This window comes from Moschus berezovskii, chromosome 26 (genome assembly GCF_049115385.1).
Source record: "Moschus berezovskii isolate FMDL1 chromosome 26, NW_MosBer_1.0, whole genome shotgun sequence".
Classification (NCBI taxonomy): domain Eukaryota; kingdom Metazoa; phylum Chordata; class Mammalia; order Artiodactyla; family Moschidae; genus Moschus; species Moschus berezovskii.
Genome location: NC_142485.1, coordinates 6871150 through 6888105, shown reverse-complemented (window position 1 = coordinate 6888105; position 16956 = coordinate 6871150). Strand labels below are relative to the sequence as shown.

The 16956-nt window shown below is 45.0% G+C and overlaps 1 protein-coding gene across 8 annotated transcripts in view; it reads left to right on the top strand.

Annotated features, from left to right (window-relative positions):
- PSD3 (pleckstrin and Sec7 domain containing 3) overlaps nucleotides 1-16956 on the top strand; it is a 610189-nt gene that overhangs the window by 238804 nt on the left and 354429 nt on the right. For 6 of the 8 annotated variants that reach the window (XM_088832771.1, XM_055416711.2, XM_088832764.1 and 3 more), the window contains one exon: nucleotides 1290-1398. The exons of the other annotated variants lie outside the window; for them this stretch is intronic. In XM_088832771.1, the coding sequence (XP_088688897.1) occupies nucleotides 1290-1398 (109 nt within the window). The remainder of the gene's footprint in view (nucleotides 1-1289; nucleotides 1399-16956) is intronic. 8 annotated transcript variants of the gene reach the window in all.

Here is a 16956-nt window from a genome sequence, read left to right as displayed (position 1 = left end):
CAGGGGATCTTCCTGCAGAGGGTGAGGAGATATTCATAACCTAGCCATGGGCCTCCTCACTGCTATCAGTCATTTCTGCTCCAAAAGATAAAACGGACATCATGAGACTACCCTCTTTGAAGTAGCTGCCTGCTTTCTGATAAAACTCCTCATGCTCCTCTCTCCTAAAGTGAATGGTCGGTTGCTGCTCGGGCATGAGAAGGAATATGTCTCAGAATTAGAAGACAGAGGTCAAGTGTGATGATATCTGTATCCTGGTTAATTTTTGAATTCAGAGTGAAGAGGCAGAAAGATGAGTCTATGATTGGCCTCAGTCTCATTTCTTTTGAGACTTGAAATTGCTTCCTTATTACTTATTTTTCATTAATTCTAGACCAGAGACAGGAGGCTTTCCCAAGTTTTGGCAGCTGCTTAAAGCAGCCAGGAAGAGAGTGATGGGAATTGAGAATCATGATGTGAACGACTTTCAGTCACTTTGTAGTTTTTCTTTCAAATAAAGTACATTTAGGATTCCAGAGAACACGGGGACAGATGCTTAAATTCAGGATAACATGTGTAAGTGGGATGCTTGGTACTCCTGTTTGCCTAAATTTAGGCAAAAAAGACCCAAATGTGGTTGCTTTTGGGGAAAGGCTACTTTTTGTTGACATACTTTAGCAGAACCCATTCACAGAAATATTCCTGCTATGGGCTGTGGGCGATGATAATCATTTGGAAAATGATGTGCCTAAAAATGACTCAGTGGAAAAGACTCTGATGTTGGGAAAGATTGGGGGCAGGAGGAGAAGGGGACCACAGAGAGTGAGAAGGCTGGATGGCATTACCGACTCGATGGACATGAGTTTGAGTGAACTCCGGGAGTTGGTGATGGACAGGGAGGCCTGGCGTGCTGTGATTCATGGGGTTGCAAAGAGTTGGACACGACTGAGCGACTGAACTGAACTGAACTGAAAAATAAAATAGTTTTCTTATTGCAAAAAAGTTATTAATAACATATACTTAATTAAAAAAATTCTACCATAATTGTGCCCTCCCAATCAAGCCCAGACTTTTCAAGTTTCTCTTGTTCCCCTATAGATGTTTATATGTTTCTCTTTTTATATAGTTGTAACCTTGCTTGTATTCTCATTTATGTCCTGTTATGTTTTTTCATATTTCATTTTTAACGGCCATATAGTATTCTATCCAGTGGATCTGTCATAACTGTTCCCTTGTTGGTTGATTTGCTTTGTGATGTATTTTTTATGATGAATTTTTAATGATGTCTTTGTTTTGCTCTGATTTTGCAGGCAGAGACATTTGTTTGGGTTAACAATGCATCAGCACATTCCCAGAGTGTTGCCAAGGCCAAATATGAATTTTTATTTGGCAGATCTGAAGAGAAAACTCCAGATACTAGTAAGTGTCTCCCTGCCTTCCTCTTTCAGGTAATTGATAGGAAGAGATATTAAAATTTCAAATCTCGGAAGCTGAGAATTCTTCAAACCAAGAAGTGACTTGAAATTACCTACCACAGGATACTAGAATCACATCCTGTATTTCTGAATTCTGCACTTTGAAAGATGTAGAATTATTTGATGAATAATGAGAGCAAACAGGTTTCACAGAGGCGGGAAGGCAGTGGTGCAGACGGAGAGGCGCTCAGTCAGCCGTCGATGGAGAGGTATTAGTCCTGGGAGCGAGGCAGGGACGGTACTGTGTACAGTTAGGACCCCGGGCTCTCGAGCGCGACTTCTTCAGTGTGAACCTAGCCTGTAACTTATGCATGGCCCTGAGTGAGTTGTCTAAGCTCTTTTTGCCTCAGTTTTCTCAACTGTCAAATGGGATTATAGTGATACATATCTCAGAATCCTTCTGAGGATTAAGTAGATTGATATGTGTAAAGATCTCAGAACCGTGTTTGGCATGTAATAAATACTTTACAAGTGTTTGCTGCCATTATTATTTATTGTGATCATCATCCTGTTCCTGACCTTTGAAGCTGATGTTTAGAGAAAGTACAGTCCTTACTCTCCTCAGCTCCATCACTGTCTGATACTGATTTCTGTTTTGGGTAGACAGGGAATCTGACCTAATGTAGCTGTTGTTCAGTTGAAGAAGTCAAATGATAGCTATCCATTTTGACTCATATGTTAGATAAGATTATATAATGGGCTCCATAATATCTGGGGATATCAAGACTGCAGTGTATATTAATAATTCCTTTTACCTTAATAATGAATATTTCTTAGATATTTCAGTAGGTGGAGACTCTTAATGAAGTCTTAAACAGCTACATTGTTTAAAAAATCATTCTGCTTTTATTATGTAGCATAAATACCTACTATTCTAGGCTTGAGGTTTGGGATAGTTAGTCATTTATTCATTATTTCTCAGATGGGAAATACTGATTGTGATCACCCCAAGACTGTTTAAAACTCCTTTTTGGCATAGCCTTGACTTTGTGATTTTGTGCTGACTAAGCTTTTTTCTTTTTAACTTTGATAAGACATGATTTTTACTTCACTATGTAGAGACACTGTCAGAGCTCTCCCTAGTCCTTTGACTTACTGGTGGGTGAGTGTGGGTCTTCCGTACAGGTTTTGAGTAGGTTTCCCAGTTCACCATGGGTGAATCAGAATGACATTTTAAACCTTCTGTTCCTTGTTTGCCTTGTTAAAAATGGTTGGTATTCTAGGTTTCCAGTGCGACGTTATTTTGCAGGGGTATTAGTGGGCATGCGTTTATTAAACAAATCTATGTAATGAGCCCTTCTTATGTGCTAGTCACCTGTGCTGGGCACTGCCAGGGTGCAGAGAAGTAGAAGGCAGTCCTTGCCCCCGGGGGCTAATTCTTTGGTCAGAGCGAGGCAGTGCTCTTCAGCTGTGCTGGTGAAGGCTTCGTGGAATAGGTGGAAGCTGCACTGTTCTCCAAGAATGACTAGTATTCTGGTTAATTGAGGTTTGGGGGAGGGCATTTCAGACGGGAATGATGTGAAGGGTGTGGTGGCAGAAAACACGGACTGATTGCAGAACAGGGAGGAAGCTGGCCAGGTTGGTTTGCAAAGCTTATCAGTGAGAGAGACATTTAGAAAAATAACCATTTAGAGAGGGGCAGAATCATGGAGAGTGAAGAGTCTGCATTTCATTTTGGTATGCAGAGACAAAGTGCCAAGTACTGGTTCAGAAAGATAAATCCAGATGATTGATCTGGAAACTGGAAGGGGCAGCAGAAGTTGTTGCTTATCGTAGCAGGGGTATAAGTTGCAAGTTTATGTTGACTTTTGAAAAGTACTTTTAAAAATCTTCAGAAAGAAATGGCACATTTTTATCACTTCAAGAATACTCTTGAAGTTTCTTTATATTGACCATTCATCTATCATTGAAACATGGCCCAAACTCAAAAGACCATAAGTGGACTTCCCTGGTGGTCCAGTGGTTGAGACTCTACCTGCCAATGCATGGGACATGGATTCCATCTCTGGTCTGGGAAGATCCCACGTGCTGCAGAGTTGCTAAGCCCGTGCACCACAACTACTGAACTTACATGCTGCAACTACTGAAGCCCACGCCCCCTAGAGCCCAAGCTCTGCAACGGGAGAACCCACTCCTGTAAGAAGGCTGTGCACCACAGTTAGAGAGTAGCCCCTGCTTGCAGCAGTGACAACCCAGAGCAGCCATAAATAAATAAAAAAATTATTAAAATAAAGAACACAGGGGTAGTAGAATAAGAGTGATTTTATTTGAATTTGATTGATAGGCATACCTTTTCCCACTTGTTTTTGTTTTTCCAAGTGGATTAAATAAGTGGTTAAAACTGTCTTAAGTGCTGCAGAAGCAGCCTGCTGGGGAAACGGAAACGCTGACAGTGCCTGCTGAATGCATCCCCAGTAACAGTCAGGTGGTCACCGGTAGTGATGCAGCCAGGTCAGCGGGGGTCCGTTGGTTCAGGACCTCAGTGAGGCCCAAAGGAAGTGTCCCTGCTCTAGGATCAGGAGGCTTAGGCTCTGTCACTCAGCCGGAAGTTCAAGTGGGCTGTGGGTGGCAGGGTCCAGAGAAGACAGTTTAGGGCGGTTTGCACAGCGTTGCTTATTGCAGGGGTTTTGCATCTGTGACAAGAGTTCAGGGTGTTGGATGGGGTGTGGGGGAACGTGTGAACAGTGGGAAGAGTCCCTTGGCTGGGAATTAAGATCTGGATTCTGTGAATCAATATAGTGAAAGAAGAGAGTTGATCTTGCTTCTCTGGTGTCTGTTCCCTGCTGCTTTCTGGAAGCTGTCGCAACTTCATGAGGTTTTCAAGGGTGAATCCAGAGCTGATGATTGCTGAGAGGCTTTGGGCTACACGTGACATCCTTGGTGCAGTGGCTTAATGAAGGGGTGGGGGTGGGGGGGTCACTCCAGAGGTTGCCTGGCTTCTATTCCATCAGCTGTTGGAATATTTGTGGAGCTGCACTGAGCTGCATGGAGAGAAAAAAGAGGTGGTACAGCAGCCCACCCGCGCCTCCCAGACTTCCCCAGTGTCGTGCATCTTCTCTTACTGGATGCAGGGGCTTCTCTCAGCCAGTCACACGGGGTCCACTCTGACAGGAGGGGCTTCATTTTGGGAAAGTACATTCTTTGCAGTGTTCCTGAAGCGGTATCAGGTGGCTGAGGTCGGTCAGTCTTTTGGGGGAAACCCAGAGGGAGGAATTGCTTGAGAAGGTCTTTGAAAAAGAGTGAGAGTGTTCTTGGCCTGGGGGGAGGACAGGCGACTCGTGGAAGCGTATGAGGAAGCGAGGGGCCTGTGAGATGCTGAGAGCTGAAGCGCCCAGCAGTCGGGAGGCGAGCGAATGCAGTAAAATAGAGGCGTGGATGTGTGTGTGTCCCGGCGTCTCTGTCTGCGGGCGTCAAATCTGCGTGTGTGTATAAAGTCGTTTAGGTCCACAGCACGGTCTGAGATGGTCATGATGACTGTCGAAATCACTCGGTGTACATGGCTGCTGACCTCTGCCTGTGGGGTTTGCCTGCCCTGTGTCCCTCCCCGCCTGGCACCCACTTTGGGCTGTGACAGGACAGTAACTGGGTCTCTCAAGCTAAATTTCAGTATGTATTTACTGCTGAGTGAGGATGTTTTTATGGGCGGTGGGGGGGAGGTATTTAATTCAAGGATGAGCATACCTTGAGCACAGGTATGGTTTAAAAAATATGAGGCCTTCCCAGGTAGCTCAAATGGTAAACAATCTGTCTGCAATGTGGAAGACCTGGGTTCAATCCCTCCGTCAGGAAGATCCCCCGGAGAAGGGAATGGCAACCTACTCCAGTATCCTTGTCTGGAAAATCCCATGGACAGGCTACAGTCATGGGGTTGCAAAGAGTTGGACATGACTGAAGTGACACACACACACACACACACAGAGATGAAATTAGGAACACACACACACACACACTGATGAAATTAGGAACACACACACACACACTGATGAAATTAGGAACACACACACACACACACACTGATGAAATTAGGAACACACACACACACTGATGAAATTAGGAACACACACACACACACTGATGAAATTAGGAACACACACACACACACTGATGAAATTAGGAACACACACACACACACACTGATGAAATTAGGAACACACACACACAGATGAAATTAGGAACACACACACACACACACACTGATGAAATTAGGAACACACACACACACACTGATGAAATTAGGAACACACACACACACACTGATGAAATTAGGAACACACACACACAGACACACACACACACTGATGAAATTAGGAACACACACACACACTGATGAAATTAGGAACACACATACACACTGATGAAATTAGGAACACACACACACAGACACACACACACACTGATGAAATTAGGAACACACACACACACACACACACTGATGAAATTAGGAACACACACACACACTGATGAAATTAGGAACACACACACACTGATGAAATTAGGAACACACACACACACTGATGAAATTAGGAACACACACACACACACACACTGATGAAATTAGGAACACACACACACACACACTGATGAAATTAGGAACCCAGCTGTTCACCGGCTTCTTTGGACTCCAGCATTAGGCATGAGTGAGGCTGCTCAGGATGGCAGCAGGCCTGGCCAGCTGGAGCTGGACCTGGCACCCCTTTGTTCCTTCTTGGGCTGTCCCGCACCCAAGGGTGTGACAGGTTCTCTGGGACAAGTGATCTTGAAAGTCGCTTAGTTGTGTCCAACTCTTTGTGACCCCATGGACTATACAGTCCATGGAATTCTTCAGGCCAGAATACTGGAGTGGGTTAGCTTTTCCCTTCTCCAGGGGGTCTTCCCAACCCAGGGATCGAACCCCAGGTCTTCCACATTGCAGGCAGATTCTTTACCAGCTGAGCCATCAGGGAAGCCCAAGAATACTGGAGTGGATAGCTTTTCCCTTCTCAGGGGATCTTCCCAACCCAGGAATCAAATCTAGGTCTCCCACATTGCAGGCAGACTCTTTACCAGCTGAGCCACAAGGGAAGCCCTTGAAGATATTGAAAGGTGGACCATATTTTGATATCATTTTAACCTAATTGTAGATACCTCATGGCAGATTTCTAGGTTTTTCTTAAATTAGTTTATATATATATATTTTTTTTTCCTGAAAGCTTAGAAAGAAGTTCAAGTACAAAGCTGTATGTCCGAGTTCTGGTAATAGTTAAACAACACCTCCCTCTGCTGGATAGACTGTGTAACACATTTGTAGCAGTTCTCAAATTGTCAGGTGCTGTTTGCTTTTCCTGCTACAGATTTCTTTCAGACTTGTTCTGGAGGTCAGTTAGTATGCCTTTACTCTTTCTGCTTAATCTAATCTGAAGGTTTATAAAAATTCCAGTGGTGTACAAATATACCTTACATCTGTGGTATTTTAATCTTTTTATGATGTTACGAAGTTAAAGATTTGGAATTTTCATAGTAAAAACATTCATGTTTTTGAAACAGAAATATTAACCAGCTATATTCTCAGATGGACACGCTCTGATAGTAATAATGCCTGAATATAAGATGCATTAAATAATATATGAAAGCTAGTCTGGTCTTTTTTTCCTCATATATAAATTTTGCAAAAAGTTTTAAAGAACTCAGTACTGTTGTCATAATTGACAGACTAATATGGAAGATCCTAAATTGGCTGTTTCGGATAACTTTTTAGTTGTTGCCTTGTTTTGTCCTGTGTTACATTTTGACTAACAAAGTGAATGGGATATTTTTCTTAATATTTTGGTTCAGTCTTGAGTTCTGTGTTTTATATGTGTATGTTTTGTGTGTGCTCAGTCAGTCATTCGTGTCTGACTATTTGTGATCCCATGGACTGTAGCCATGCTCCTCTTTCCATGAGATTTCCCAGGCAAGAATACTGGAGTGGGTTGCCATTTCCTTCTCCAGGGGAGCTTACTGACCCAGGGATCGAACCTGCATCTCCTGCATTGGCAGGTGGATTCTTTTCCACTGAGCCACCTGGGAACACACACCTATTATGTAAAAGATACTCTGCCAGGAAATTTTTATATTGGTTGTTCTTGAACCCTCAGAAGAGTCCTCTGATGCTAGTTCTCCAACTCCTTTATTTCACAGATGAGGCTCAGTGAGGTTTAAATAATTTAACTTCAGGTAACAGTGAAGAAAGCTGATCGCCAAAGAATTGATGCTTTTGAACTGTGGTGCTGGAGAAGACTCTTGAGAGTCCCTTGGACTGCAAGGAGATCCAACCAGTCCATTCTAGAGGCGATCAATCCTGGGTGTTCATTGGAAGGACTGATGCTAAAGCTGAAACTCCAATACTTCGGCTACTTCATGCGATGAGTTGACTCACTGGAAAGGAGTCTGATGCTAGGAGGGATTGGGGGTGGGAGGAGACGGGGACGACAGAGAATGAGATGGCTGGATGGCATCACCGACTCTGTGGACATGAGTTTGAGTGAACTCCGGGAGTTGGTGATGGACAGGGAGGCCTGGTGTGCTGTGATTCATTGGGTCGCAAAGAGTCGAACACGACTGAGCGACTGAACTGAACTGAACTGAACACGTAGTCATGGAACTGGCATGTCCCTTTGAGCGGAACTTCAGAGCCCATGTCTTCCCACCCCATCCTATAGCATCACAAAGAATCAGAGTGTGATGCCCCTGTACCCCAATTGCTAGCCTACTGACTTCAGATGAAAGTGGACTGTGATTCTGAGTTTGTCATTAATCAGTAGTATGATATTGAGTAACTGACTCTTCTGGCTTCACTGTTTAAAAAGTTTTTAAACCATGGTCTTTGTGTTTCTCTGAGCATTGGGAAATGAGGTGACGGTGGTATGAATCCCTACCCTACTCCAGTTAACCAAAGGCACCCCCTCTTTTTTTAAAAAAATGGTTGTTTATTTTTGGCTGCGCTGGGTCTTCGTTGCAGTGCGAAGGCTTTCTCTGGTTGCAGTAAAGGAGGCTGCTCTCTAGTTGCAGCGCTTGGGCTCCTCACCGCGGTGGCTTCTCCTTGCAGAGCTTCCGTAATTGTGGCACACCGGCTTAGTTGCCCCACAGCATATGGAATCTTCCCCGATCAGGGATAGAATCCACATCCCTGGCACTGGCCAGTGGATTCTTAAATCACCGGACCACAGGGAAGTCCAGCATCCCCTCTTTTATATGTCTTACATATTGGGCTTCTGTGGTGACATCATTTTCAAGGCATAGTTTTTCTGCTTAAAAAAACGTAGCTGTTGGTCGATAGGACTTCCCAGGTTTTATCCCGCTCATTTTTTCTTTAGAGATGTCGATCGGCACAACAGCACCTTGTAGTTTTCCTCTGGCAGGGAAAGCAGGCGTGGCTTGAAGCACCGATTGCTTAGTACCTGCTCCTTTCGCTCGGCAGCATTAGGGCAATGAAGCTGGAGGAAAGAAGACTCTAGATGGGCAGGGTACTGAAACGTCTACATTTTTTACCCACTGTAATCAGAACACCCAGCCTGCCTCCTTTGCTTGCAGTGTAGTTTTCAACAACCCACTTCCCACATTTCAGCAGAGGGAAATTAAAATGCTAGGAAGATTACAGAAGTAAAAAATACATAAAACACTGAAACATAAATTAAAATTGCTATTTGCATTCAACATGGTAGAATTAGAGGAGGTTTCTTGGCAAGATGCAGGGTAACAGTGAGCAAGACCCGACACCCTTTTCCATGGCTGCCTTGTCTGTGCCTCCCCCAAACATTTCTTTTCCTTAGGCTCTTCATATATTGCAGTGTTCTGTCAGGCTTGGTTCACTAAGACAGTGGTGTCCTTGAGACCAGGGTCAACTCTTAAACTTTTATTTCAGTGCATCAGAAACATTGCAAACTATTTTTTAAAATGTTTCTATTGGTTAAAAGGGGAGCAGGGACCACTCAGCGCATAGCCCGGCTGTACCGGGCAAAGTTTAGAGAGCTACCCCTTCCAATGATGGATTGTTAAACATCTTAAGTTTGGCCCCTCAGCTGTCCCTGAAACAGCTGTGTGGTGAACTCTGAGTTAGTCCTGTTAAAATGAATACAATTAAGATTGAGACCCTGTTTTCATTTTCTGGTTAAAGAAAAAAAATTTAGAGACTCTGTTGTGGTGGGAAGTTCCCCAGAATTATTTGGGAGCGGAGATTTGTATAGACTTGGTTCTTATATCTAGATATAGTGGGGGAGAAGAGGACGGGGCAGAAGATGAGTTTTTCTTGTTTAATACATTTGGTGAATTTCTACAAATAGTTACTGAGTATTTGCTTTGTACTCGACACTGCTAATCACTGATTATGAAAAGCTAATAAACTTTACAGGCAAGATAACATTCATACTTGGAGCCATTAAATATAAGATGATGTGTGGTTGAGTGCCAGATAGCTGGTGTGAATCTCATGAGCTAGTGACTAATTCCACGTTAATGATCCTGCATGGAGACAGACATAGGCTCTTATCAGGGGGCAGACTGCTGAAGGCAGAATCAGCCTGGGAGGTCAGGGGTGTGTGGTCTTCCTACTGTGTACAGTAGAGGGAGAGCGCAGTAGAGGGAGAGCGCAGCAGAGGCTTCTGGGAGGGACGCTGGTTCATTCTGTGCCTTGGTGACGGCGCGCGCAGAGGCTTCTGGGAGCGACGCTCGTTCGTTCTGTGCCTTGGTGACTGGCGCATGCAGAGGCTTCTGGGAGGGACGCTGGTTCATTCTGTGCCTTGGTGACGGCGCGCGCAGAGGCTTCTGGGAGGGATGCTGGTTCGTTCTGTGCCTTGGTGACGGCGCGCGCAGAGGCTTCTGGGAGGGATGCTGGTTCATTCTGTGCCTTGGTGACGGCGCGCGCAGAGGCTTCTGGGAGGGATGCTGGTTCGTTCTGTGCCTTGGTGACGGCGCGCGCAGAGGCTTCTGGGAGCGACGCTCGTTCGTTCTGTGCCTTGGTGACGGCGAGCGCAGAGGCTTCTGGGAGGGACGCTCGTTCGTTCTGTGCTTTGGTGCGGGCGCGCGCAGAGGCTTCTGGGAGGGATGCTGGTTCGTTCTGTGCCTTGGTGACGGCACACACAGAGGCTTCTGGGAGGGACGCTTGTTCGTTCTGTGCCTTGGTGACTGGCGCACGCAGAGGCTTCTGGGAGGGATGCTGGTTCGTTCTGTGCCTTGGTGAAGGCGCACACAGAGGCTTCTGGGAGGGACTCTCGTTCTTTCTGTGCCTTGGTGACTGGTGCACGCAGAGGCTTCTGGGAGGGATGCTGGTTCGTTCTGTGCCTTGGTGAAGGCGCACACAGAGGCTTCTGGGAGGGACGCTCGTTCCTTCTGTGGCTTTCAGACTAGACAGTGTTTGAATATATGGAAAGGATGGATAGTATGTTCTGTTCTGGGAGGAGATTAGAGTGAAGTTGTGGAGGACGGTGGAAAGGGGCTCAGGTAAAGTGGATTAAGCGGTGATGGTGAAAGTGAAACTCGCTCATTCGTGTCCGGCTGTTTATGACCCCACAGACTATACAGTCCATGGAATTTTCCAGGCCAGAATACTGGAGTGAGTAACCTTTCCCTTCTCCAGGGATCTTCCGTACCCAGGGATGGATCCCATGTCTCTCGCATTGCAGGTGGATTCTTCACCAGCTGAGCCACAAGGGAAGCCCCAGAATACTGGAATGGGTAGCCTTTCCCTTCTCCAGGGGATCTTCCAAATCCAGGAATCGATCGGGCTCTCTTGCATTGCAGGCGGAACTGTGATTGTGGAAGGCCTTAAATAAGTTTAGCAAGTCACCGCTGTTGAAAGTGTGTGTCTTGAGAAGCTCTATATAACCCCTATCAACTGGACTGATGATCTCTTTCTTTGGTGGGGGGTCCCCACTGTACCTTTCAGCCTGTCTCTGTCATTGAACCAGTGATTCTGAAAGGCTTAAGTTTATGTACAGGTTTTTCTTTCACTAAATGTTACTGAGATCATACTGGTTACCTTGATTGGAATCTGGTTGTTTTGGCAATTCCAAATTCATAAATTTACCTATTCAGAGTGGGTTATTACCTCTACAGACAGTTTGATTTTAACCATTTTATAGTGTAATAGTAATGGTGTTACTGAGTCCAAGCTCGCTCCGCTGGCTGCACGACAGGCCGATAGAGAGGAGGTGTTGAAGCAAAGAAGAGCTCTCTTTAGTCAGAGAGCAGCTGATGGAGAAGATGGCAGGCTAGCGTCTCAAAATAACCATCTTATTGCGGTCTGGATGTCAGGTTCTTTTATAGATCAGAGGGAAAGGCGCAATGAGTAATTAAGGTCGGAAGGGAGAGGGAGAGGCAGTGGAGGGTAAGTGAAGGGTCTTCAGTCTTGCAAAACGTCTCCAAGAGAATGGCCTGCCTTTGAAAAGGTTGTGTTAATCTCTTCTATTCACGGGTTAGGAGGGGCAAGCTATCTCTGAGCTGAACAAAGGCTAAAACTTTAATTTACAGTCAAGCAGAGGGGCAGGATCCTCCAGGCAAGGCATTAAGTATGATTATAATAATAAAAGCAGCCCAAAGCAAGTTGAAGAAACAGTTTCCAACATGGAGTCAGAATTGAATTCCCTTCCTCCCTGCATCAATAGGGCGTGGCTGAGTGCAGACCTAAGAACCGCCATTGCTATGTGTCTTTAACCTTCCCCCTCTGCCCCTCACCCCTTACCAGGTAACACTTATGTATACATTCTGCTCAGTCATGTCCGACTCTTTGTGACCCCATGGACAATATCCCGCCAGGCTTCTCTGTTCATGGGATTCTCCACGCTAGAATCCTGTATCAGGTTGCCATTTCCTTCTCCAGAGGATCTTCTGGACCCAGGGATCGAACCTGCATCTCCTATGCCTGCTGCACTGACAGGCAGATTCTTTACCACTGAGCCACCTGGAAAGCCCCAGCTGTTTTATGTTCAGTCTTAAAATTTAGATTTTTGTGATATCTTGCTCTCATTGTCATGTGCCGAGTGCAGAAGATATAAAAATCTAATCCTATTTAGCAAAGCATTTGACAGATTAGTTTTACTTAAAAGGGAATTACAGTTCAGCAGCTATGTATGTATCATTAATATTATTTACAATGTGTGTGTGTGTTACTCCATTGGTGTTTAAGAACTCAGTATTTACGAATTTGAATTTTAAAGAGACATTTTATAATTAGTTGCTCCTGCTGATTTTCTCAGCATGGGTGTTTTAGGAGGTGGAATTGCTGCTTCTGCTGTGCAGGGTCTTGTGGTAACGTGTGTTGCTCCTCCTGAGTGATGTGTGTCTAGTCACCACGCTTTCCTTGCAGGCAGTGAAGTGAAATGAAATCTCTGTCATTGCTGTCATTTCCCCTCTCCGCTCCGACATCTTCTAATTTGGGTATAAGAGTTCCATAAAAATGGGGAAAAAATTGGTGCCGGGTCCTCTTGGTGCATTGAAATTTGAATAACTTGAATTAAAAGGAAAATTCCTTAGGTGAATGAGGTCTGTGAGTGCCTAACATGAACGGGGTTTCTTAACTTCAGAGGGTCTGTGAACCCCCAGACATTTAACGCAAAGTTTGTATAAATATTTATGTGGATGTTTTATTGGGAGAGGAGCCATACCTTTCTCAAAGAGATCCATAATGCCAAAAGAGTTAAGAACCACTTCTCTGAGGATTATATTTTCCTAGTCTTACAGATTCAACTATTATCCTAAATCAATGAGATTAAGGGGGTGTTTGCTTCCCTGGTGATCACTGACCTAGAGCCAGACATCTTGGAATGTGAAGTCAAGTGGGCCTTAGAAAGCATCACTACTAACAAAGCTAGTGGTGGTGATGGAATTCCAGTTGAGCTATTTCAAGTCTTGAAAGATGATGCTGTGAAAGTGCTGCACTCAATATGCCAGCAGATTTGGAAAACTCAGCAGTGGCCACAGGACTGGAAGAGGTCAGTCTTCATTCCAATCCCAAAGAAAGGCAATGCCAAAGAATGCTCAAACTACCGCACAATTGCACTCATCTCACACGCTAGTAAAGTCATGCTCAAAATTCTCCAAGCCAGGCTTCAGCAGTATGTAAACCGTGAACTCCCAGATGTTCAAGCAGGTTTTAGAAAAGGCAGAGGCACCAGAGATCAAATTGCCAACATCCGCTGGATCATGGAGAAAGCAAGAGAGTTTCAGAAAAACATCTATTTCTGCTTCATTGACTATGCCAAAGCCTTTGACTGTGTGGATCACAATAAACTGTGGAACATTCTGAAAGAGATGGGAATCCCAGACCACCTGACCTGCCTCTTGAGAAACCTGTATGCAGGTCAGGAAGCAACAGTTAGAACTGGACATGGAACAACAGACTGGTTCCAAATAGGAAAAGGAGTACGTCAAGGTTGTATATTGTCACCTTGCTTATTTAACTTATATGCAGAGTACATCATGAGGAACGCTGGGCTGGAAGAGGCACAAGCTGGAATCAAGATTGCCGGGAGAGATATCAATAACCTCAGATATGCAGATGACACTACCCTTATGGCAGAAAGTGAAGAGGAACTCAAAAGCCTCTTGATGAAAGTGAAAGAGGAGAGTGAAAAGGTTGGCTTGAAGCTCAACATTCAGAAAACAAAGATCATGGCATCTGGTCCCATCACTTCATGGGAAGTAGATGGAAAAACAGTGGAAACAGTGTCAGACTTTATTTTTGGGGGCTCCAAAATAACTGCAGATGCTGATTGCAGCCAGGAAATTAAAAGAAGCTTACTCCTTGGAAAGAAAGTTATGACCAACCTTGATAGTATATTAAAAAGCAGAGACATTACTTTGCCAACCAAGGTCCGTCTAGTCAAGGCAATGGTTTTTCCCGTGGTCATGTATGGATGTGAGAGTTGGACTGTGAAGAAAGCTGATCGCTGAAGAATCGATGCTTTTGAACTGTGGTGTTGGAGAAGACTCTTGAGAGTCCCTTATACTGCAAGGAGATCCAACCAGTCCATTCTAGAGGAGATCAATCCTGGATGTTCATTGGAGGGACTGATGCTAAAGCTGAAACTGCAATACTTTGGCCACCTCATGAGACGAGTTGACTCACTGGAAAAGACTCTGATGCTGGGAAAGGTTGGGGGCGGGAGGAGAAGGGGACGACGGAGAATGAGATGGCTGGATGGCATCACCGACTCTGTGGACATGAGTTTGAGTGAACTCCGGGAGTTGGTGATGGACAGGGAGGCCTGGCGTGCTGTGATTCATGGGGTCGCGGAGAGTCGGACACGACTGAGCGACTGAACTGAACTGCTTCCCTGGTGGCTTAGATGGTAAAGCATCTGCCTGCAGTGTGGGAGACCTGGGTTCGATCCCTGGGTTGGGAAGATCCCCTGGAGAAGGAAATGGCAACCCACTCCAGTACTCTTGCCTGGAAAATTCCATGGAAGAGGAGCCTGGTAGGCTACAGTCCATGGGGTCACAAAGAGTCGGACACGACTTCACTTTCACTTTTTCTCATAAAATAAGCTCTGTTAAGTACTTGAATTAGTGAATTTATAGTCATTATTGTTTTTGCAAGAAGTACCTCATACTGGAAAAGTCAAAGGGATCGACTTACGCTTTTAGTTTTTTCTACATTAAATTGATATATTTACTATACAGCGACCACTTGGTATAATCTTAATAAATGTGGGGTTTAATGAAAATTATTTTAGGTGCATATATCCATGGATTGCCTTGTAAATTAACATCATCATCCTAGTAAAGAATGAATGAATATCTTTTCACTTCTAAACAGTACAGTGCTTACCTAGTCTATGAAAATGCAACATAAGTAGATGGGGAAGACAGTATGAAATCATGAATGTTTTATTATTGTTCAGTCGCTGAGTCATGTTTGATTCTTTGTGACCCCATGGACTGCAGCACACCAGGCTTTCCTGTCCTTCTCTATCTCCTGGAGTTTCCTTAAACTCATGTCCATTGAGTTGGTGATGCCATCCAACCATCTCATCCTCTTTTGCCCCCTTTTCTTCCTGCCTTCAATCTTTCCCAGGGTCAGGGTCTTTTCCAATGAGTCGCCTCTTCCCATCAGGTGGCCAAACTACTGGAGCTTCAGCTTCATTATCAGTCCTTCCAATGAATATTCAGGGTTGATTTCCTTTAAGATTGACTGGTTTGAGCTCCTTGCTGTCCAAGGGACTCTCAAGAGTCTTCTCCAGCACCACAGTTTAAAAGCATCAATGTATGAGGACCCAAAGAAAAGAAGCAATACCTGCTTTAAGAATAGATGAGAGGGAGTGGTCACTGTGAGTTGGGTCAAGCCTGGAGGACTTCAGTGAGAAGGGGGATTTGAGTGGGGACATAACAGATGGTCAGAGAGAGTCTGGGGAGGAGTCAAACAAAGTCTGCTGTGATTTTGCCCTTTGTGGGGGACACTGAGTTGACCTACGGAGAGGCAGCAGTAGGTCGTGGCTCTTTTCCTGGCTTCTGGTCCTGGCTGGAAGCTGCTTCACCAGTCTCTTCTCAGTGTTTTAATTTGTAAAACTGTACTTTTCTTAATAGCATTCTTAATTTTACTTGCTATGTGTTTGTTATGGGTCTTCCCTAGTGGCTCAGTGGTAAAGAATCCACATACAATGAGGAGACATGGGCTTGATCCCTGGGTCAGAAAGATCCCTTGGAGAGGGAAATGGCAACCCACTTCAGTATTCTTGCCTGGGAAATCCTGTGGACAGAGAAGCCTAGCAGGCTACAGTCCATGGGGTCACAAAGAATCAGACACAACTTAGTGACTAAACAACAGCAGCAATGTGTTTATTTTAAAAGAAAAATCTGATACATAGAGCCATCAAGATGGCAGTATGGGAATAAGATGAGGGTAGGCGACTCTGTGGACATGAGTTTGAGTGAACTCCGGGAGTTGGTGATGGACAGGGAAGCCTGGCGTGCTGTGATTCATGGGGTTGCGGAGAGTCGGACACGACTGAGCGACTGAACTGAACTGAACTGAACTGGGTAGTTACTGGCCAGGTAGGAGTGACACGGTTTATAAAGCAGGAGTTGGTAACCTATGGCCCTTGGGCCAAATCCTGCTCATTTCTTATCTTTGTGTTAATAGAAGATGTTTTATTGGGACGCAGCCATGGGTTCATTTACGATCGTCTCTGACTATTTTTGCTATAATGTCAGAATTGAGTATTTGCATTCAGACTGTATGGCCCAGTTCAGTTCAGTTCAGTCGCTCAGTCGTGTCCGACTCTCCGCGACCCCATGAATCACAGCACGCCAGGCCTCCCTGTCCCTCACCAACTCCCGGAGTTCACTCAAACTCATGTCCACAGAGTCGGTGATGCCATCCAGCCATCTCATTCTCTGTCGTCCCCTTCTCCTACCGCCCCCAACCTTTCCCAGCATCAGAGTCTTTTCCAGTGAGTCAACTCGTCTCATGAGGTGGCCAAAGTATTGCAGTTTCAGCTTTAGCATCAGTCCCTCCAATGAACACCCAGGATTGATCTCCTTTAGAATGGAC